The sequence below is a fragment of the Balaenoptera acutorostrata genome, chromosome 1, assembly GCF_949987535.1.
Source record: "Balaenoptera acutorostrata chromosome 1, mBalAcu1.1, whole genome shotgun sequence".
Lineage (NCBI taxonomy): Eukaryota > Metazoa > Chordata > Mammalia > Artiodactyla > Balaenopteridae > Balaenoptera > Balaenoptera acutorostrata.
Window position 1 is genome coordinate 54,982,541 of NC_080064.1, and position 23,434 is coordinate 55,005,974.

The following is a 23,434-nucleotide window of genomic DNA, read 5'->3' on the forward strand; positions in this document are numbered from 1 at the left end:
ACCCTATTCTTGCATAGTAATTAAATACCCCATTACATTAATAATATCTATAATAGTCAATTTATTCTTTTTTCTTTTTGAGTTTCTAACTCAAACTGGGCATGATAATTTTTATATATTTTTAAGGTATATAATATTTACTTTATTTATTAGATATTTATTTTTTGTGTTTCTTTATGAGACAATTGTTTTTCTCTTAAAATATTATGAAAATTAAATATTTGGAGATCTATGAAGATAGAGCATAATCTGGGTACAAAATATTTTATTTAGTTTGTTACTAAAAGTCTTCACACATAACATAGCTATTTTAAACAATGGACATCATGTTTTAAAGAAATATAAACAAAGTAAAGAAAAGAATGTAGCCCAACTGTTTTATACAAACTTTGCAGTATCAGAAATCCTACAGATTATCATCATTTTATCCAATTAAATATATTCTACTGTCCAGGACCTGTTTTATTTATTTATTTATTTATTTATTTATTTATTTATTTATTTATTTATTTATTTTTGGCTGTGTTGGGTCTTCGGTTCGTGCGAGGGCTTTCTCCAGTTGCGGCAAGCGGGGGCCACTCTTCATCGCGGTGCGGGGACCGCTCTTCATCGCGGTGCGCGGGCCTTTCTCTATCGCGGCCCCTCCCGTCGCGGGGCACAGGCTCCAGACGCGCAGGCTCAGCAATTGTGGCTCACGGGCCCAGCTGCTCCGTGGCATGTGGGATCTTCCCAGACCAGGGCTCGAACCCGTGTCCCCTGCATTAGCAGGCAGATTCTCAACCACTGCGCCACCAGGGAAGCCCCAGGACCTGTTTTTATCAAGCCAATTATTTCTGACTTTGGCCATCTTCTCTGCTACTATTGATATTGCAGGTCAAGAGAATACACACATAAATTCTTAAAGTCAGATATACTGAGTTTTCTAGAAATTATAAATTTTTATAAAATCTTACTCAAGATGGCTAGGTTTTTAGAACTGTTGGCTTATTTCTTTTAGTTCCTGGGTGAGATTTACATTATTTTTTTGCCTGCCATAAATTTCTTAAAGTGCTTAAGATTTGACTGAGTATTGAGTCAATGTGAATATATATTATGTAACTCTCATAGTCACAATAGGGGCCACTAGAAAGTATAACATGGTCTCTGCTGTCAAGGAGTTTATGGGCTAGTTGTAAAGGCAAAATTAATACTCTCGAAACAACAGTTAAATGTTAAATTACATAGTACTGTTTGTGTGTGCAATAAGAATTCAACTGTATTTGCATCTCTTGTACTTGATGTTAGTTTGGACTATAGAAGTTGGGGAAGAGTTTGTGATTAGGGGGAAGGGAACTGTGATGTGGGATTTAAACATGTGTATAGGATTTGAAGGATAACTAGGATTTAGATTTAGTCTGAGCTAATGTTTCTGTGTTTCTATAATGTCTTCTTTGTTTCTATAGAACCCTGTGAATATCTCTATCACAAGACTTGCAAAGTGTTTTGCAATTATCGTTTTGTTTGTATGTATTTAGTAAAGAAAGGACTAGCAACTTATAAAATCTTTCTTTTATAGTCAGATAATAAAGTGATTATTCACATCAACAACGAGCTGAGTAAAAACTGTGTAAACAACAGAGGACTTGACATATTTGCAGTAGAAGTGGCACCAAAATCTACAATGGTAATGCATTGTTTTCTTATTAAAGCCTTTTGTTTTATCAATTTGAAAAAAACATTTTTGCTATTAATGTTATGGATAAATATGTAGATATGAAATAAAGTAGAAAATTATTTTAAGTATGATATTTGTATTAGTACCATCCTGTACTATGAGATAGGAGACTGGTTCTAATCCAGTTCTCACTATTTGGTTCAGTGATTATGGGACATTCACTTAACTTCTCTGTTTCAGTCTCTTTTTTGTTTGTTTCAGTCTCTTTAAGTGTAAAATTAATGTAATGTCACCAGTTTTAGGTACTTCACAAAATTAATGTAAAGATAAAAATAAAATGATATATGTGAAAGCACTATTGAATATTATATAGAAATACAAAGTAGTGTTAATAGTAGTAGGACTTTTGACAACTCAAAATATTTTTATCTACATTATTAAGATTTTCTGAGGTAACCTAAAAGAGAAAATGCCTGTGAGTTTTATATAACCAACTAAGTCAAGAGCTAGGAATAGCTGAAGTTCTGGTGTTAGCAGAACTCTGGGTTTCTGATTTAGCCAGGAGTTCAAAGGCAGGGAGAGATCAGTAGACCCTGAAACTAGTTTAGTCAAGGGAAAAAGGAGAAAACTTTCTATTCTTTCCCTTTTTTTCTCCATACTGTCAGTGAAATCCTAAAACATGCTAAAACAGGATAAGAAGAGTTTATCTTTTCTGTTATCCCAATCATGGTTTTTTTTATATGTTCTAGGCTTAGAGAGGAAAGAATATTTACTTCCCTTTCTACCACTCCTCTTTACCCACATTCACAAATACCAACTACCAAATACTACATTACGTAAAATTTAGGCTGGATTATCCTGTTAGACATCAGATCGTAGATTGCAGGTCCCTGCTAAGGACAAATATTAAAGAATTTTATCTGCACAGATATATTTTTTACATAGGTTCTAGAAATGTTGTCCTATTGAAAAATTAGCCCAAAATTACAGTATATAAAAGGAAGGTAAAGGCTTTCTATTTTTATATGCAGGTTTGTCAACATGTGATGCCTCTGAATGAACGACAAGAATGGATATATTATTGTGTGTATTCCCTTATATCTTAAACACTGTTTTTAGGAAATAATTTTGCTTGAGACTATCAAACTAAGAAGAATTATTTCAAGTTTAGTCTGTTATTTGTTGATCAACAAAATGCTAATCAATTTAACTGATGTACATAATAATCATTTTAATTTGTATGCATTTACATGTCATGTCCATATTATATACTTTATTATTAAAATAGAAATAATTTTTTTAATGTGTGGCCTTATTAATTTAATGGGAAATCTGGGCATATTTCATTTATGACTAGTAAATTGAAATCAAAGTACAGGTAAACTTTTAAAAAGTAATACTCAATGAATTCTATAAAATCCTATACACTTTTGATTTATTTATCAAAAAAATCCTGGAATAAAATGTAAATGGGCAAGCTGCAGTGAGTGCCTTGTGCTTTATCCCTGTGCTCTGGCCTGTCCAAGAAGCCCAGTGGATCCAGGACTCCTGTCCTCACCGGTATAGTCACAGGCATGTGGCTGTGAGAGGACCAGGAGTCCTCCTTCCTGCTGCTGCTGCTGTGGCTGGTGGCGTGCAGCCCCTTCACCGCTTGCTTCTTCACTGGCAGCCTCGATCTCCTGCTGCGCCTCTTCAGCCTTGAGCATGTGCCCTCCCACAGGGCTCTGCTGGTGCTCAAGCCCCAGGCCCGAGTTTCTGCCATTGGCAGTGGCAGTCACAATGAGTCAGAGAACAGTTGGATGTTGCGTTTACTTCTGATGAGATTGCTATCTTAATGCACAGTAGCACAAGTAGATACAACAACTGATGGGACTGGTCGATGTGTGATTTGACACTTGAACAAATTAGAAAGTTTAATCCTGCAGCAGATCACAGATTCAGGAATAATTTCCCTGATGAGAAGATCCCTGCCCTGAGGGAAGCTGGAGCAGAGTGCCTGAAACATAACGTCACAGTCTTCTTTGATGTCAAAGGCCATGCAAATATGGCTACTGATGTTCTAAAGAAAATGTGTATGGAATTTCCTCAACTATACAATAGTAGTATTATTTGCTCTTTCTTGCCAGAAGTTATCTATGAGACAAACAGATCACAGTGTAGTAATGGCTTTAACTCACAGACCTTGGAACCTTAGCCATACAGCAGATGGGACTATGATACTCTCTGGATACAATCCATGTTTGTGGTAATAGATGTTTCGTTTGCTTGGAGCATACGTAATATCTTATGGTACCTGTGTGGAATTTCAGGTTTCCTCATGCAAAAGGATTTTGTATCCCCAAACTACTTGAAGAAGTGGTCAACTAAAGGCATTCAGGTTGTTGCTTGGACGGTTAATACCTTTGATGAAAAAAGTTACTATGAATCCCATCTTGCTTCCAGCTCTGTCACTGACAGTGTATTGGAAGACTGCACATCAGTTCTAGACTCTCCCCCAACCCCCTCCCCAAGGAAACATGTACAGAAACTGCCTGCTGGTCTCATGCAGGGATATCAAAATACCCCTTGTGCTAGCCCAGACCCTGGGAGATCAGGTAGCTCACACAAGTAATAGTAATTGCATTTTTACCTGAACCAAAGCAAAGTCTGGTGTTGCCAACATGCTCCATGGAATGCCTGAGTTCAACACTTGCTCTTGAAAATCTGGGTCTGCAAAAAGGCACAACAGCTCCTGCCACGACCTAAGTGAGGCATACACCTTAACCTGGTGAGGATAAGCACAGACTGAGTTGTGAAATTTGGGGGTACAGATGCAAATACATGGGAAATGCACCATCACTCAGAGTTTACATTTTAAAACTTGCCACGCTTCTGTAACATTTATTTCAAATACTGTATTCAGCTATGTTATCAATGTATTGTGGCTGTCAAACTTGTGACCACACTAAAAATCATTAAAAGGAATAAAAAAGTGAATGCAGAAACAGCCATTTAATTATATACTGTATTTAGTTTTCCCATCAGAAAATATAATTAAAGCAAAATTTGTAGAAATTAATTTTTGTATTAAAGAAGCCAAAATCTAATCACAACAGTAGGAATATTTTGTTCTGACAGTAAATTGTTTAATGGATTTACTTGTGGAGTATTTTTAATTAAATGTATTTTGAAATAATAGAAATTAAATCAAATAGCAATTAATGAAGTAGTACAGTGCATGAAAAATTATATTAAGCAATTTAGAACTGCGTAACCATATCAGTAACAGAATATTTGGCTAGTAAATGTCAGCTTTTGAAATATGAATACCAGTATAGCAGTATATTATTTTTACCCAGCACATGCTAGCACATAGTTTAAATGTCACTTGGATTTTTGGCCCTTGATTAGATGTCTGTAAAATGGGTTGTCATTATCTAGCAGTTTGAATTCTTCAGATGATGTCTTAAAAAGAAATGCAATGTGAAAGCATTTTATTAATTGCCAGATGCTTTGTAAGTCAAATAAATGTGGCCTTATATTCTATTTCACAAAGTATTGAGTTGCAGGAAATAAATTATCTGGCTCTGTTACCAAAAGCCTATGACAAAGTTGCTATCTTTGCAGCAAGTTGTAAAAAGGCTTTTTATAATAGGATGATACGTGACATAAAGTGGTATCGTTGGAACATGGAGACTCAAGAAAGAATAGTGAGCACTTAAGCCTAATCTTCCACCACTGTCACCACTTAGACATACCAAGGCTTTTTTCTTCTTCCCATTACTCACTTATTAGAGGGGAAAAAAACCCAGCTATCTTATGGTCCCATTTTCAATTACTCAGTAGAAAAGAAAGATATTTTGTTTCAAGTTAAACTTTCTTCCAAGCAAATGAAAATCCAAGGGAATCAGCTAGTTAATGATTATAATAAGCTGGGTTCCATTTTTTGACCTTTAAGTAAATGATTTTCTAAGGATTACTTCAGTACTGTGGTACTAGAATATCCAGAAAAAATTAATTCAAGTCCTGAAATACCAGACTCATAGGTTGATAATGATTCTTTATTCAACTAAAATAAAGTTGATTAACATGTAAGAATGTTTTCTTTAAATTCAAGAGGTGCTACCCTTTTTCAGGGTAGTTTTGTGCAGATTGACTATTACATTTTCAAAGGTAACTTTTCATGTTGTTTAATTTTAAAAGCACAAGGAGTCAACTTACGAAAAAGACATCTAAATGCCCCAAGTCTCTCCTGTGCCCTTCCTATCTTCATGGTATCTACATTAAAGCTCCCCATGAATAAATTTTATCTACAAACACTTCCTTGAAATTGGCTTTTTTTTCATCATTATTTATATGTGTTCTAGACTTTCCATCTTTAAGAAACCTCTCATTCCCCATCTATCTCTATCATTATTCTGTCCTCCCCTTCACACCAAAAAGACATGAAAGAATTGTTTGCTATACCTACTTTTTTGACTCCCATTCATTCTTTCCAGTTAATTCAACTAATGGTTGTTTTTCCAAGGACATCAATAACTTCCTTATCATTAAACACAGTGGATGTTTTGAAGTCTTCTCTCCAGTGTTAGATATTGTTGATCTCTCTGACACCATATTCTCCAGATTTTCTTCCAACCTCTGACCATTCCTTTTCAGGCTTCTGCCAACCATACTTCTGTACCTTCTCTCAGTTTCTTCATTCTCTCTCACCTCAGGCCCTTTGGATGTAATATTTCCTTCTTGCCCATAGAATAAGTCTTCCTTCCCCTTTTCCTCTTCTTCCTTCAGGTCTCACCAAATATGTCAGTTTTCCCAAGAATCCTTTCTTGATTACTGCCCCCACCAAGACCACTTTGATGGCCCTATTACTTTGTGCTCACTCTTTGTGGTCACACTCAGCATCCTATACTGGAATTACTGTTTTATCTGTACCCTTCACTAGGCTGAAAGCAGGGATAGTTACAATTCCAGCATATACCATTGGAACCATAATATACAATAAATATTTTTTGGATGATTGAATAAAGTGGGCAGAAAATTTAAACTTACATGTGGTATAATTTTTTCCTAGTTCTTGGGCTATTTGTAAGTTAAAAATAGAAACATAAGAAAAGAAACACAAGGTCTCATTACTATCCAATTGCACTTATACAGACTTTGTTTTTCATGTAATTAATTACATGAAACAGATTAAACAACTAAAACAAAATGAAATCTTTTTTCATTAAGTTTTAAATGGGAGGGGAAATGGCTAAATGATCGCTGTAATTCCTTCCTACTCTAAAATTCTACAGTTCCGATATTTTAAAGCCAAATTAGTGTTAATTATCAAATGCTGTCATAAGTAATTTTTAAATTACTATATTTAATAATTTTGTTGATTTTTCCATTACATACTGTAGTAGACCTGTGGTGTTTTTTTTTAAGCCAGTGGCCTTCTTTTAGATCTATTTTTGGTGTAGGTTAAATAGGAAGCAGAAACTTAATATACCACAGTGATCATATTTGGGATATAATCCAGGAAAATGGAAATGTATTTCTGGTTTTGACCACCAGAGGGTGAGCATATTATTTCATTATTCATTAGTGCACACATATGCCCCAGAGAGCGAGAGACTGATAATATTTCTCAGCAGTGGATTAAGTCCTTTATGACTTCTAAGACTGCTTTGGGGAAATATATTGTATATTGTGGATACATCCATACACAGGCATATACACCCATTCTTATTAGAGAATATATAAAAATTATTTCTAACGTGTAAAGTGAATACTAAATCTTCAGCTCTTAAAAGGCTCTTCACTTATTCATGATGTTACAAGTATTATATAAGGACATATAGAGATAGCCCTGCTAGCTTTACATAGGATTATAAAGCCTATCTTTGCTACTCAGCCTTGCTTAATTTCTGGAAAAAATAAGAACTACATAAAGATTTGAGGGAAAATAAGGCAAATAATGGAATTGATTTAGGGAAAGTAGATGCGATTCATGTGGAGACACAATTTAGGGGCCAGGGACTAGGAATTGTTGCTGAAAATCTAAGAGGTAAAGGACTTTGATTGAAGTGTCTGTACTTATTAGCTATGGCTAATTCTTGTCTAAGGAAGATGAAGAATAGGCATTCTCAATTCTTATGAATAATTCACAAGCTGCATATATTTGTGATATTTGACCACAGTTGATTTAAAGATATATATGAATGTTAAAAAGAAGATCAACATATTATAAAGTGGTTAAAGTATGGCTCCATTCCCCCCAAATTTAAAAACAATATTTTAAAATTTCTCTTAAATACAGTTGGTAAACATCCAACATTTTATACATATTCTTAACTTTATTCTTTCCTCTACAATTTAACACAAGATCATCTAAATTAAATTCAAGGCCAGCTTAAGTTCAATCATCCGTATGAGGCTAATGTCAACATATAATATTAATGCAATAGTGCCAGTTACAGAATACCAGCATTGTAACCTTTCTGGCAATTATAGATATGAATATGCAGCATTACTAAAAAGTACATTTCTCTGTGCCGTTTCTAAACATCTGTTGTAAAAATTGTTTGGATTTAGCTTCTTCAAAAAGACTTGTTTTCTTCCTTGCAGAGCAGTAAAAATTTTGGAAGACAAGTAGACTGGTGAATGGTATACAAGGACATAAAATTAGCAAGTATCTAGCACACATGGCATTTGTTACAAGACTGAAGTAGTAGACATGATCTCTGTCCTCAGGAGAAGAAAGAGCTGAGGAAATGAGTTACATGTTATCCTACTAAGGAATGATATTAAGTCTTAAATTACAGTAGTAAACACTGATCATTAAGCATAAACTAGGGATGAGTTAGGTTACGGGAACAGAAGAGGAAGGGAAGACTTGCCCATTTTGAGGGGAGAGGGGTGATAAGATTCTCTTGGAGGACTGAAGGAATGAAAGAAGTGTGGTTTGAAGCCGACAAGTGCTTTGATTTGTTTTTAGTCATGCAATACAATGTATTTTAAATTTTAAATAATGGGAAAAGGCACATTTTAATAACTATTAAAGGAAATGAGTCATAGGCTTTAAAATATTGAGAAGTACTACACTAAAATATTAGACCATGTTTGGTAGAACCAGTTTGGACAAGTTGGAAAGATTAGTGTGGCTGGAAGAATCAGGGAGATGAGCTAGAACTTTAACTGAACTTGAAGGGATAAAAGGGATTTAGAAGGGGGAGGAGGAAATTTCAGGCATTTTCTCATGTTTTTCACTTTTCCTACAATTTCCTGTATTGTATCTCTGCCTATTAATATCATAGGCAATAAGTCAATAATCATATACTTATTGATTGCCTAATATGTATAGAGCACTGCTTTATTTACTGCATGTACAGAGGTGACCAAACTAGACATTGTTCCTGCTCTCATTATATATAGTCTATCAGAGAAGATAGATTGTGAACAAGTATTACACACTGGGCCTTTAACATATATTTTTTAAATGCTTCATTCTTCATGAAGCCTTTAAACCTTTCCCCAATGCAGAAGAAACTATTCTCTTCTTGAGCTTCTATTTTATTTATTTATTTATTTTTTAATAGGAGAAAATCAAACAAAAGTTTAATAATGTGGGAGAGAATCAGGAAAACTGAACAGCTCACTAAAATGGCCAAAGCCCTCCCTTAAAAACCATATCAGCTAAAGACAAAAGAGGATGTTGAGGGTGGTGGTTTGGGACTTCAAAGGAGGGCAGTTCAAGTGGAGTTGGAAACGCAAATGCAAACGCTTGGTAAACAACTGTTTGTTGGGCCCTGCAGAGACAATGCTACAGAGTGCACTCTGATCTCTAGGCCCTGTTGAGCTTCTACTTTACATCTAATACTTTTTTTTCGTGAGTTTTTTTTTTTAATAAATTTATTTTATTCATTTATTTTTGGCTGCATTGGGTCTTCATTGCTGCACGCGGGCTTTCTCTAGTTTTGGCGAGCGGGGGCTACTCTTCATTGCAGTGCGTGGGCTTCTCATTGCGGTGGCTTCTCTTGTTGCAGAGCACAGGCTCTAGCCACGCGGGCTTCAGTAGTTATGGCATGCAGGCTTCGGTAGTTGTGGCTCGAGGTCTCTAGAGCACAGGCTCAGTAGTTGTGGCGAACGGGCTTAGGAGCTCTGCGGCATGTGGGATCTTCCCGGACCAGGGCTCAAACCCGTGTGCCCTGCATTGGCGGGTGGATTCTTAAACACTGCGCCACCAGGGAATCCCTCTGTGTGGTTTTAATTCCATATTAAAATAATTATTATACAATAAATTTGACCTTTTGAGGGGAGGAGGTGAGGTTATGTATTTCTATTAACTTAACACATGTATAGATTCGTTTGACCATCACCGCAATCAGGATCCAGAGCAGTTCCATCACCAATAAACTCCCTTGTCACATCCTCCTCTCCTCCTAGCTCCATACTCCCAGCTCCTGGCAATCACTGATCTGTTTTCCATCACTATGGTTTTCTCTATTTGAGAATGTCATATAAATGGGATCATGTATTAACCCTTTGAGACTGAATTTTTTCACTCAGCATAATGCCTTTGAGAATTATCCAAATTGGTGTATCAATAGTTTGTTCCTTTTACTGCTGAGTAGTTTTTCATCATAAAGATTTACACAATTTGTTTATTCATTCATCTGCTAGGTTGTTTCCAGTTTTTGGCAATATTAACAGAGCTGCTGTAAACATTCAAGTATAGGTTCCTATGTGAACATAAGTTTTCATTTCTGTAGGGTAGATACCCGAACGTGAGATTACTGGATCATATGTTTAAGTGTATGTTTGACTTTTTAAGAAACTGTTTCAGTGTTTTCCAGAGTGGCTGTACCAGTTTGCATTTCTACCTGCAATATATGAGAGTTCCAGTTGTTCTGCATCCTTGTTAGCACTTAGTTTGTCAGTATTTTTTATTTTAGTCATTCTAATAGATATGAAGTGTTATCTCATAGTGGTTTTAATTTGCATTCCCCTAATGGCCAATGATATTGAGCAACTTTTCATATGCTTCTTTACTATCTGTATATATTCTCTTCAGTGAGGTATCTCTTTAAGTCTTTTGTCTATTTTAAATTGGGTTGTTTTCTTACTGTTGAGTTTTGGGATTCTTTTTTTTTTTAATTATGTAACTTTTTTTGAATTTTATTTATTTTTTTATACAGCAGGTTCTTATTAGTCATCAATTTTATACACATCGGTGTATACATGTCAATCCCAATCTCCCAATTCATCACACCACCATCCCCACCCCCCCCGCAGTGCCCATTCCAACTGGTGTGAGGTGATACCTCATTGTAGTTTTGATTTGCAGTTCTCTAATAATTAGTGATGTTTTCATGTGCTTCTTGGCCATCTGTATGTCCTCTTTGGAGAAATGTCTATTTAGTTCTTCTGCCCATTTTTTGATTGGGTTGTTTGTTTTTTTAATATTGAGCTGCATGAGCTGTTTATATATTTTGGAGATTAATCCTTTGTCCGTTGATTCTTTGCAAATATTTTTTACCATTCTGAGGGTTGTCTTTTTGTCTTGTTTGTAGTTTCCTTTGCTTTGCAAAAGCTTTTAAGTTTCATTAGGTCCCATTTGTTTATTTTTGTTTTTATTTCCATTACTCTAGGAGGTGGATCAAAAAAGATCTTGCTGTGATTTATGTCAAAGAGTGTTCTTCCTATGTTTTCCTCTAAGAGTTTTATGGTGTCCAGTCTTATATTTAGGTCTTGAATCCATTTTTGAGTTTATTTTTACATATGGTGTTAGGGAATGCTCTAATTTCATTCTTTTACATGTAGCTGTCCAGTTTCCCCAGCACCACTTATTGAAGAGACTGTCTTTTCTCCATTGTATATCCTTGCCTCCTTTGTCATAGATTAGTTGACCATAGGTGCGTGGGTTTATCTCTGGGCTTTCTATCCTGTTCCATTCATCTATATTTCTGTTTTTGTGCCAGTACCATATTGTGTTGATTACTGTAGATTTGTAGTATAGTCTGAAGTCAGGGAGTCTGATTCCTCCAGCTCCGTTTTTTTCCCTCAAGACTGCTTTGGCTATTCGGGATCTTTTGTGTCTCCATACAAATTTTAAGATTTTTTGTTCTAGTTCTGTAAAAAATGCCATTGGTAATTTGAAAGGGATTGCATTGAATCTGTAGATTGCTTTGGGTAGTATAGTCATTTTCACAATATTGATTCTTCCAATCCAAGAACATGGAATATCTCTCCATCTATTGGTATCATCTTTAATTTCTTTCAACAGTGTCTTATAGTTTTCTGCACACAGGTCTTTTGTCTCCCTAGGTAGGTTTCTTCCTAGGTATTTTATTTTTTTTGTTGCAATGGTAAATGGGAGTGTTTCCTTAATTTCTCTTTCAGATTTTTCATCATTAGTGTATAGGAATGCAAGAGATTTCTGTGCATTAACTTTGTATCCTGCAACTTTACCAAATTCATTGATTAGCTCTAGTAGTTTTCTGGTGGCATCTTTAAGATTCTCTATGTATAGTATCATGTCATCTGCAAACAGTGACAGTTTTACTTCTTCTTTTCCAATTTGTATTCCTTTTATTTCTTTTTCTTCTCTGATTACCATGGCTAGGACTTCCAAAACTATGTTGAATAATAGTGGCGAGAATGGACATCCTTGTCTTGTTCCTGATCTTAGAGGAAATGCTTTCAGTTTTTCACCATTGAGAATGATGTTTGCTATGGGTTTGTCGTATATGGCCTTTACTATGTTGAGGTAGGTTCCCTCTATGCCCACTTTCTGGAGCGTTTTTATCATAAATGGGTGTTGAATTTTGTCAAAAGCTTTTTCTGCATCTATTGAGATGATCATACGGTTTTTCTTCTTCAATTTGTTAATATGGTGTATCACATTGATTGATTTGCATATATTGAAGAATCCTTGCATCCCTGGGATAAATCCCACTTGATCATGGTGTATGATCCTTTTAATGTGTTGTTGGATTCTGTTTGCTAGTATTTTGTTGAGGATTTTTGCCTCTATATTCATCAGTGATATTGGTCTGTAATTTTCTTTTTTTGTAGTATCTTTAGTTTTGGTATCAGGGTGATGGTGGTCTCAAAGAATGAGTTTGGGAGTGTTCCTTCCTCTGCAATTTTTGGAAGAGTTTGAGAAGCATGGGTGTTAGCTCTTCTCTAAATGTTTGATAGAATTCACCTGTGAAGCCATTTGGTCCTGGACTTTTGTTTGTTGGAAGATTTTTAATCACCGTTTCAATTTCATTACTTGTGATTGGTCTGTTCATATTTTCTATATTTTCCTGGTTCAGTCTTGGAAGGTTATACCTTTCTAAGAATTTGTCCATTTCTTCCAGGTTATCCATTTTATTGGCATATAGTTGTTTGTGGTAATCTCTTATAATCCTTTGTATTTCTGCAGTGTCAGTTGTGATTTCTCCTTTTTCATTTCTAATTTTATTGATTTGAGTCCTCTCCCTCTTTTTCTTGATGAGTCTGGCTAATGGTTTATCAATTTTGTTTATCTTCTCAAAGAACCAGCTTTTAGTTTTATTGATCTTTGCTATTGTTTTCTTTATTTCTATTTCATTATTTCTGCTCTGATCTTTATGATTTCTTTCCTTCTGCTAACTTTGGGTTTTGTTTGTTCTTCTTTCTCTAGTTCCTTTAGGTGTAACGTTAGATTGTTTATTTGAGATTTTTCTTGTTTCTTGAGGTAGGCTTGTATAGCTATAAACTTCCCTCTTAGAACTGCTTTTGCTGCATCCCATAGGTTTTGGATCATCGTGTTTTCATTGTCATTTGTCTCTAGGTATTTTTTGATTTCCTCTTTGATTTCTTCAGTGATCTCTTGGTTATTTAGTAACGTATTGTTTAGCCTCCATGTGTTTGTGCTTTTTACGTTTTTTTCCCCTGTAATTGATTTCTAATCTCATAGCATTGTGGTCAGAAAAGATGCTTGATATGATTTCAGTTTTCTTAAAGTTACTGAGGCTTGATTTGTGACCCAAGATGTGATCTATCCTGGAGAATGTTCCATGTGCACTTGAGAAGAAAGTGTAATCTGCTGTTTTTGGATGGAATGCCCTATAAATATCAATTAACTCTATCTGGTCTATTGTGTCATTTAAAGCTTGTGTTCCTTATTAATTTTCTGTTTGGATGAGCTGTCCATTGGTGTGAGTGAGGTGTTAAAGTCCCCCACTATTATTGTGTTACTGTCAATTTCCCCTTCTATGGCTGTTAGCATTTGCCTTGTGTATTGAGGTGCTCCTATGTTGGGTGCATAAATATTTACAATTGTTATATCTTCTTCTTGGATTGATCCCTTGATCATTATGTAGTGTCCTTCTGTGTCTCTGGTAATAGTCTTTATTTTAAAGTCTATTTTGTCTGATATGAGAATTGCTACTCCAGCTTTCTTTTGATTTCCATTTGCATGGAATATCTTTTTCCATTCCCTCACTTTCAGTCTGTATGTGTCCCTAGGTCTGAAGTGGGTCTCTTGTAGACAGCATATACATGGGTCTTGTTTTTGTATCCATTCAGCAAGCCTGTGGCTTTTGGTTGGAGCATTTAATCCATTCACATTTAAGGTAATTATCGACATGTATGTTCCTATGACCATTTTCTTAATTGTTTTGGGTTTGTTTTTGTAGGTCCTTTTCTTCTCTTGTGTTTCCCACTTAGAGAAGTTCCTTTAGCATTTGTTGTAGAGCTGGTTTGGTGGTGTTGAATTCTCTTAACTTTTGCTTGTCTGTAAAGCTCTTGCTTTCTCCATCGAATCTGAATGAGATCCTTGCCAGGTAGAGTAATCTTGGTTGTAGGTTCTTCCCTTTCATCACTTTAAGTATATCATGTCACTCCCTTCTGACTTGTAGAGTTTCTGCTGAGAAATCAGCTGTTAACTTTATGGGAGTTCCCTTGTATGTTATTTGTCATTTTTCCCTTGCTGCTTTCAATAATTTTTCTTTGTCTCTAATTTTTGCCAATTTGATTACTATTTGTCTCAGTGTGTTTGTCCTTGGGTTTATCCTGTATGAGACTCTCTGCACTTCCTGGACTTGTGTTGCTATTCCCTTCCCCATGTTAGGGAAGTTTTCAACTATAATCTCTTCAAATATTTTCTCTGGTCCTTTCTCTCTCTCTTCTCCTTCTGGGACCCCTATAATGCGAATGTTGTTGCATTTAATGTTGTCCCAGAGGTCTCTTAGACTGTTTTATATCTTTTCATTCTTTTTTCTTTAGTCTGTTCCACAGCAGTGAATTCCACTGTTCTGTCTTCCAGGTCACTTATCCGTTCTTCTGCCTCAGTTATTCTGCTATTGATTCCTTCTAGTGTAGTTTTCATTTCAGTTATTGTGTTGTTCATCTCTGTTTGTTTGTTCTTTAATTCTTCTAGATCTTTTTAAAACATTTCTTGCATCTTCTCGATCTTTGCCTCCATTCTTTTTCTGAGGTCCTGGATCATCTTCACTATCATTATTCTGAAATCTTTTTCTGGAAGGTTGCCTATCTCCACTTCATTTAGTTGTTTTTCTGGGGTTTTTTCTTGTTCCTTCATCTGGTACATAGCCCTCTGCCTTTTCATCTTGTCTATCTTTCTGTGAATGTGGTTTTTGTTCCACAGGCTGCAGGATTGTAGTTCTTCTTGCTTCTGCTGTCTTCTCTCTGGTCTGCTAGTGTTGGAGGGTCTCCTGCAGAGGTGGGGGGTGTCTGGGTCTCACCGTGAGGACAAGGACACCAGCAGCAGAAGTTCTGGGAAGTACTCCTTGGTGTGAGCCCTCCCAGGGTCTGCCATTAGCCCTACCAAAGAGCCCGGGTAGGCCGAGTTTTGGGATTCTTTATAAATTCTGGTACATCTTTTGTTGGAGATGTGATTTGCAAATATTGTCTCCTAGTCTATAGTTTGTCTTTTCATTCTCTCAATTGTGTCATATGGAGAGCAAGTTTAACTTTGATGAACTCCAATTCATCAGTTTTTCCTTCAATGGATCATGCATTTGGTGTCAAATCTAAGTTGTTGCCTAACCCCAGGTCAAAAAAAATTTCCTCTTGTTTTCTTCTAAAAATTTTGTAGTTTTACTTTGTACATTTTTATCTATGATCTATTTTTTTCCATTTTAATTAAATATTTGACTGAGCTTTTTATTTTTTATTTTTTTAACACTGTGATCTATTTTGAATTAATTTTTGTGTGAGCTGTGAGGTTTAGGTTGAGGTTCATTTTTTTTTTTCTTCATATGGATGTCAATTATCCTGGCACCATTTGCTGAAAAGATTATTCTTTCTCTGTTAAATCGCTCTTTTATTTCTGGACTCTAGTCTGTTCCATTGATCTGTCTGTAGTTCCCCTAACCAATACTACACTGTCTTGTTACTGTAGCTTTATAAATAGTAAGACTTTTTATCAGATAATGTGATTCCTCCAATTTTATTGTGCTTTTCCAAAGTCATCTAGTTTCTTTCCCTTTCTGAGGAAATTTTAGGACTAGTCTGTTTATATCTACAAAAAGTTTTGCTGGAATTTTGATTGATATTGTGTTAAATGTATTGATCATTTGGGGGCAATTGACATGTTTATTATATTGATGCTTCCAATCCATGAATATGGTATAGCTCTTCATTTATTTAGGCGTTCTTTTATTTATTTCATAAGCATTTTATAGTTTTTAGCATACAAATTGTATACATTCTTTATTAGATTTGTATCTAAGTATTTTATTTTTATGAGCTATTGTAAATCTATTTTTTAAAATTTCAGTTTAAACAGTTGTACATTGCTAGTATATAAAAATATGATTGATTTTTGTGTGTTGGTGTTATATCCTGAGACTCTTGCTAAACTAATATATTAGTCCTAGGAGTTTTTTGTTTGTAGATTTCTTAGGATTTTCTACATAGAAAAACATGTCATCTGCAATAAGAACAGATTCATTTCTTTCTTTTCAATCTGTATGCCTTTTCTTTTTTCTTTCTTTATTGCATTGGCTAAGACTTCCATAATTATGTTGAATAAGTATGATGAAAGTGGATATCCTTACCTTGCTCCCAGTCTTAGGGAATGAAGCATTTACTCCTTCACCATTAATGCGATGTTAGCTGAAAATGTTTTTGTAGAAGCCCTTTATTAGGTTTGGGAAGTTTCCTTCTATTCCTAGTTTGCTGAGAGTTTTTATCAGGATCCTGAATTCTGTGAAATATTTTTTTCTTCATCATCCTATGGTTTTTCTTCTTTAGACTGTTAATATAGTGGATTACACTGATTGATTTTCAAATATTGAATCACCCTTTCATTCTCAGGATAAACTCCACTTGGTTGTGATACATTATTTTTTTATATATATTGTGGATTCAATTGACTAGTATATTATTGAGCATTTTTGTGACTATGTATATAAGGGATATTGGTCTGTAGTTTTCTCGATTTGTAATGTCTTTGTCTGGTTTGGGTATCAGAGCTATGCTGGCTTCATAAAATGAGTCTGGAATGTTCACTCCTCTTATTTTCTGGGAGAGATTGTATGGAACTGGTGTTATCTCTTCTTTAAATGTTTGAATTTGCCATTAAAACCATCTGGGTGTGGAGATTTTTAGAGATTTTTAAGTATTAATTCAATTTTTTTTAACAATTATGGAACCATTCTGTTTATCTATTTCATCTTGGGTGGGGGGTAGTTGGTAGTTTGTGGGTTTTGAGGAATTGGTCCATTTTATCTAAGTTGCCAAATTTATGCACATAGAGTTTTAAAAAATTGTTTATGGGGTCTGTGGTGATATCCCCTTTTTAATTCCTAATATTAGTAAAATGTGTCTTCTTTTCTTTGCCACTGGCTGCAGGTTTATTGATTTTATTGATCTTTTCAAAGAGCCAACTTTTAGTTTCATTAATTTTTCCCTATTTTTATGTTTTCAATTTCATTGAAATCTGCTGTTTATCATTTTCTTCTTTCTGCTTGCCTTGGGTTTATTTGTTCTTTTTCTAGTTTGTTAAGGTAAAAGCTTAGGTTATTGATTTGGGACCTTTTTATTCTAATACTAGCTTTAAAAATCAATACTGTTTTTTTGTGGCTCATGCTTGTTTCTTGTATTTTATTAATTTGTATACATGTCTGTACTCTCCTATTTTAAACTCCTTGAGTACAAGGATCTTATCTTACGTGACAAATCTGGGCCTACCTAAGTATCTTGTACTATATGTTTAGTAAGTATTTCATAGAAGGCTTGAATGGAAGGATGGATGGATAAAAGGAGAGTTAGTGAAGACAATGAATATAAATTATTTCAAAGATATCTTTGATATTAAGAAAACATACAGCAGGAGCTACAGGAGTCAGGAGTGTCAAGGGAAGGAAACAAAACAATTCACTCTGAGGAAAAATTGCTAAAGCCAATCTAAGCTACTTCTGATAGGGAGTATTCAGAATCTCAGAGTGGTATACAGAACACTCACAGTATGTTATGTTCAATTCTACATAGTGGATGAAACAGAGACTCTGTTTCCTAGACAATTCAACAAAAAATTTTTAATTTGTTAGATAATTTAAGCAAAACAATAATTTGGAAATAATTACATCCATGATTTTCTCAATTCCTTTTTTATTTGTGATATACCTGAGATACTTTCCTCTGTTGTTAATTCATTGGTAGAGCCTCAGGATAGCCTTCTTTTCTTATTCTGTCTCTTGCTGACCACCTGAAGTCACACTTTAGGCCTCTAAAGAATCAGGCCATGAGTCTCTTGTCTAGACTTCTCCATAAAGTTAAAGCATCTGTGTTAGTTTCCTATGGTTGCTGTAACAAATTACCACAAATTTGGTGGGTTAATACAACATAAATTTTTTCCCACAGTTTTGGAGGCCAGAAGTCCAAAATCAGCAACACTGAGCAAAATCAAGTTATCATCAGGCTATGCTCTTTCCAGAGGTTATAGAGGAGAAAGCATTTCTTGCCTTTTCCAGCTTTTGGTGGCTGCTGGCTTTCCTTGGTGTGTGGCTGCATCACTCCAAGTTCTGCCTTTATGGTCATATTGTTTCTCCTCTTCTGTAGTCAAAATCTCCCTCCTTCTCCCACTTGTAAGGACACTTGTGATTGCATTTAAAGTCTACCTGATTAATCCAAGATAATCTCCCATCTCAAGATTCTTAATTATATCTGCAAAGTCCTTTTTTTGCCAAAAAAGATAACATTCATGGGTATCTTTTTGGGGGGCAGTATTTAGCCTACCATAGCATCTTGATTTCTTAATCAAGAACACTGATGAAATGGGATAACAGAAGACATTCATTATCTCTTAAAAAATGTCTTTCATAATCTGTATTTTAAAAAGCTTATCTTTTTGTCATTTATATGAATATTTGCATATCAAATATTCATATAAATTAATTCAGACTGATATCCTTTATAGTAGATTCCAAAAATGAATTCTAAGGGAAAAGTCCAATTTATCATATATCCATCTTTTTCACATAAAACTTCATGAATAACCATTTGACACTGAAACATGAGTGCAGAAACTATTATTATTTTGGCAAGGAACAAGCAATTTCAGAATCTCTGACTACAGATATCCATTAAGTTTTATTCAAATAAGTTTTAAGCACCTGAATAACTTACAGGTGCAGATAGAATAGATATTGAATGGTTTTATATTACTTACACATGTAGGAACAAGTCATTTCAGCAAATTATAAATAGATCAAAATTTAACATAATGAACTAAATCTACAGCCACAAAGAACCTATGATTTAGGTTTAACAAAAGAACAAAAATGACATTTGCAGTGTTGTTCAGTATTAATTTGTATGGGGATATGGAGTCATCAATTAGTTATTTGACAGCTACAAATAATTGAAAATTCAGTTGTAGAAGATTATCTACAACTTACTTACGTATTCCATCAGATTTCTCATAATTGAGAGACCTCCTTACAGGCCTAGTAGAACACTTGGGTAGGAGAGAGATTTGGGTGACCATTCTAGGCCTAAACTGGAGACTATTCCGATATTCCTCAATATATACTGTTCTGCTATCACTTGACACCACCAGATAGGAAGTTGAGTGTACACAAATAATGAGTTGTGTTTTGTTTTTAACTACAATATGATACACGTTTTTATTGTATGCCATATAGGGTCTTTCTAAGGCCTTGTCTACATGTTGTTAATGACTTTTCAGTGTTTTTTATTTTGATAATCAGTTTCTGTATAAGCCATATAACCAGTGTTAAATGGCTAATGCCACTAGATCACCCATTTCACCACCCAGTGTTTCCACTATAAATTCCATACATGTCTTTTTCATTATAAAATGCGTACCATTTGCAATTTGTTGAAGTCATCAAAAATTGATATCCTATGTTAAACACATTTCTTTAAATCATTATAGTTGGAATGCAAATGATGATTTGTGAAAGATGAAGGTAAAGCTGCTTTAATGAGCACTGTATTTGGAAATGGGATTTGACCAAGTATTGTATACTTATCTAGCAACGATTTAACCTACCTTCCATTTATACACACTTGTATATGTAGACAGAGAAATCATTCAACTCTTTCACAAAATCGCCAACTGCTTGTTCCTTGACCTAGATCAAACTTAACAAAATTCTGGATAATTTGGTTTATAGGAAGGCTCCTAAATGGCATATTAATAACTTACTTAAGAAGCAAATCTTCCTTGCCTTTGAATGTAACCTAATAGGTTTGAACTCAGGTTTATGGAAGGCTGGATAACATACAGAAGAAACACATCTAAATCTTCCTGCTAGGTCGATGTTCCTAAAGAAGTTGTTTTTCAAAGGTAGAAATGCCTAACTTTTTCACACTGCAGCTCTTGGCCTTTAAATGTTGGGGTTTCTCAGAGCTTGGTATTGGACTCTCTTTTTTTTTCTGTACTCTATATTCTCTCCTTGGGTTATCTCATTCACTCTCATGTTTTCAAATGCCATCTATATGCTAATGGGTTATAAGTTCATATCACTCGGCCAAGTCTCTTTTCTAAGCTCTAGACCTCTATATCTAACACGTTATTCTATAACTCCTCTTGGATGCATGGCAGTCACCTCAGACCTTACATATCTAAAACAGAATTCATGATTATACTGCACTACCCTCCAACCCCACATTTCTCATAATGGTCCCAGTCCCAGGTTGCCAGGAGATACCACTCCTTTTCACTTACCCTATGCATACAGTCTATCAGCAAGTTCTGTTGACTCTACTTTCTGAAAATATCTTGAGTCTATTCACTCCTATATATCTCCATTGACTTCAACCTAGTACAATCCACTATAGTTTTCCACTTGCCTATTTGGTTTCACTTCATCCACTTTCTTTCATTCATACACACAGGAGCCAGAGTGATCTCTTAAAAATGCTATTATGATCATAGTATTCCTCTGCATAAAACCCTTTTGGCATGCTACAACAGGATGAGCCTTGAAGACATTATGCTGAGTGAAATAAGCCAGACACAAAAGGACAAGTGTTGTGTGATTCCACTTATATGAGAATAGAATAGTTAAATTCATAGAGACAAAGTAGAATGGTGGTTCCCAAGTGCTGAGAGAGGGAGGAATGAGAGGCTATTATTTAATGGGTACAGTGGTTCAGTTTGGGGTGATGAAAAGGTTCTGGAGATAGTGGTAATGGTTGCACAATGAATGTATTTAATGCCACTGAATGTACTTAAAAATGGTTAAAGTGGTAATTTTTATATTATGTATATTCTACCACAATTAAAAAAAAAACCTTTTGGTTGCTCATTGCTATTATGATAAAGATCCTAATGTTTGACACCACCTAGAAGGCCTGACATGATTAGGCCCTCTACCCCTCGGTTTCTACGCTACAGTGACACTGGTTGCTCTTTAAATCCTCGATGGCACAAATTTTCCTTCTTACTTCCAACCTGCCCCCTTAACATTCCCTCTCATGGAATGAAATGCTCTTTCCTCCCTTTTCACCTGGCCAACGACTGCTCATCCTTCCCGTCCTCAGCTCGTGCATCAGCTCCTCCAGGATATCTTCCCTGACTCGCTCCAATGATAGATCCTCCTATTTACATTTTAAAACACCACTATGTATTTGTAGCACTTATCACAAGTATGATTTGTTATTCAGTATTTGTCTCCTCTAACATATGGAAGACTCTGTGGGATCAGGTACCATTCTGACTTGTTCACCTAACACCTTTTCAAGAGCTGGTGCTTAGTAGCAGTTCAAAACGTATTTGTAGAATGAATGAATCAATACATGAATGAATGAATGCCATCTAAAAGATAAAGGATAACTCATTAATGAAATAACATGAGAATTACCACTTAAAAGAGGTAATAAAAGGAAAAAAATGTGTTTTTATTATTATAAAAACAATACAAATTCTCTATAGAAAGCATGGAAGATCCAGATAAAGCATAAAGGAATATATAAGAATTACCCTATCTCACAACCCAGAGGTAATCATTGTTATATATGTTGATCTATTTCCTTTTAGTCCTTTGCATGTATGTGTTTCTAAAAGAAAGAAATTAAAACACTCAAGTAGGATGATACTATATACACAATTTTGTTTTTTTTTACGTTACACTATTTACTTAAGCCCATAATATAAGTAATGCTGAGTTAGAATATCTTTTGATAAATCTTTGACAGCATCTTGGATTTTTATTAGGATTAATTAGTGAAAGTAGATATATTGTATGAATATGAAAAAAATATGAATCAGAAAAAAAGATGAGGGCTTCCCTGGTGGCGCAGTGGTTGAGAATCTGCCTGCTAATGCAGGGGACACGGGTTCGAGCCCTGGTCTGGGAAGATCCCACATGCCGCGGAGCAGCTGGGCCCGTGAGCCACAATTGCTGAGCCTGCGCGTCTGGAGCCTGTGCCCCGCGACGGGAGGGGCCGCGATGGAGAGAGGCCCGCGCACCGCGATGAAGAGCGGTCCCCGCACCGCGATGAAGAGTGGCCCCCGCTTGCCGCAACTGGAGAAAGCCCTCGCACGAACCGAAGACCCAATACAGACAAAAATAAATAATAAATAAATAAATAAAATCAAGTAAAAAAAAAAAAATAACTTTAAAAAAAAAGAAAAAAAGATGAAAGGGGCACATATCTCACTATAATCTAACTGCAAGGAAGACAACTTACTTTTTCTATAATAACTTAATGTTTTCTAAACTCCATTCTGCTCAGGTGGCAGAGACTTAGATTTCTTTGAGTAGATACAAATCTCAGTCCACAGAGTTAGGTGTTCAGGAAATAATATTTATTTCTCTAGAATTCATCTTGATTTCTATTTCATTTGCCTGAGATAATCCATCTGGGACTATCATTAGGTACAATTAGCTTATATAGCACCAAACATTGGGGAAGAATACCTGGCCTCTGATACCAAATGTCTTTGGAGGCACACATCATCCTGCCGAATTCTTAAATTTTATTTATTTATCTATCTATTTATTTATTTATGGCTGTGTTGGGTCTTCGTTTCTGTGCGAGGGCTTTCTCCAGTTGCGGCAAGCAGGGACCACTCTTCATCGCGGTGCGCGGGCCTCTCACTATCGCGGCCTCTCTTGTTGCGGAGCACAGGCTCCAGACGCGCAGGCTCAGTAATTGTGGCTCACCGGCCTAGTCGCTCCGCGGCATGTGGGATCCTCCCAGACCAGGGCTCGAACCCGTGTCCGCTGCATTGGCAGGCAGATTCTCAACCACTGCGCTACCAGGGAAGCCCCCGGAATTCTTGACCATTGGTCCACACTGCCAAGAATTCTCATTTCTATTTGTATGGGCACTTCATGTCCAATG

General features: G+C 35.6%; 1 protein-coding gene and 1 pseudogene across 4 annotated transcripts in view; both read left to right on the forward strand.

Moving 5' to 3' along the window:
* Positions 1-2,938, forward strand: part of EFCAB7 (EF-hand calcium binding domain 7) — a 57,100-nt gene extending 54,162 nt beyond the window's left edge. For 2 of the 4 annotated variants that reach the window (XM_057530223.1, XM_007164335.2), the window contains 2 exons: positions 1,556-1,663; positions 2,686-2,938. In XM_057530223.1, the coding sequence (XP_057386206.1) occupies positions 1,556-1,663; positions 2,686-2,760 (183 nt within the window). In that variant the 3' untranslated portion in view covers positions 2,761-2,938. The remainder of the gene's footprint in view (positions 1-1,555; positions 1,664-2,685) is intronic. The other 2 variants (XM_007164336.2, XM_007164334.2) reach the window with 1 other exon arrangement.
* Positions 2,939-3,240: 302 nt separating this feature from the next.
* On the forward strand, positions 3,241-4,414 carry LOC102998262 (glycerophosphodiester phosphodiesterase 1-like; annotated as a pseudogene).
* The last annotated feature ends 19,020 nt before the right edge of the window (positions 4,415-23,434 follow it).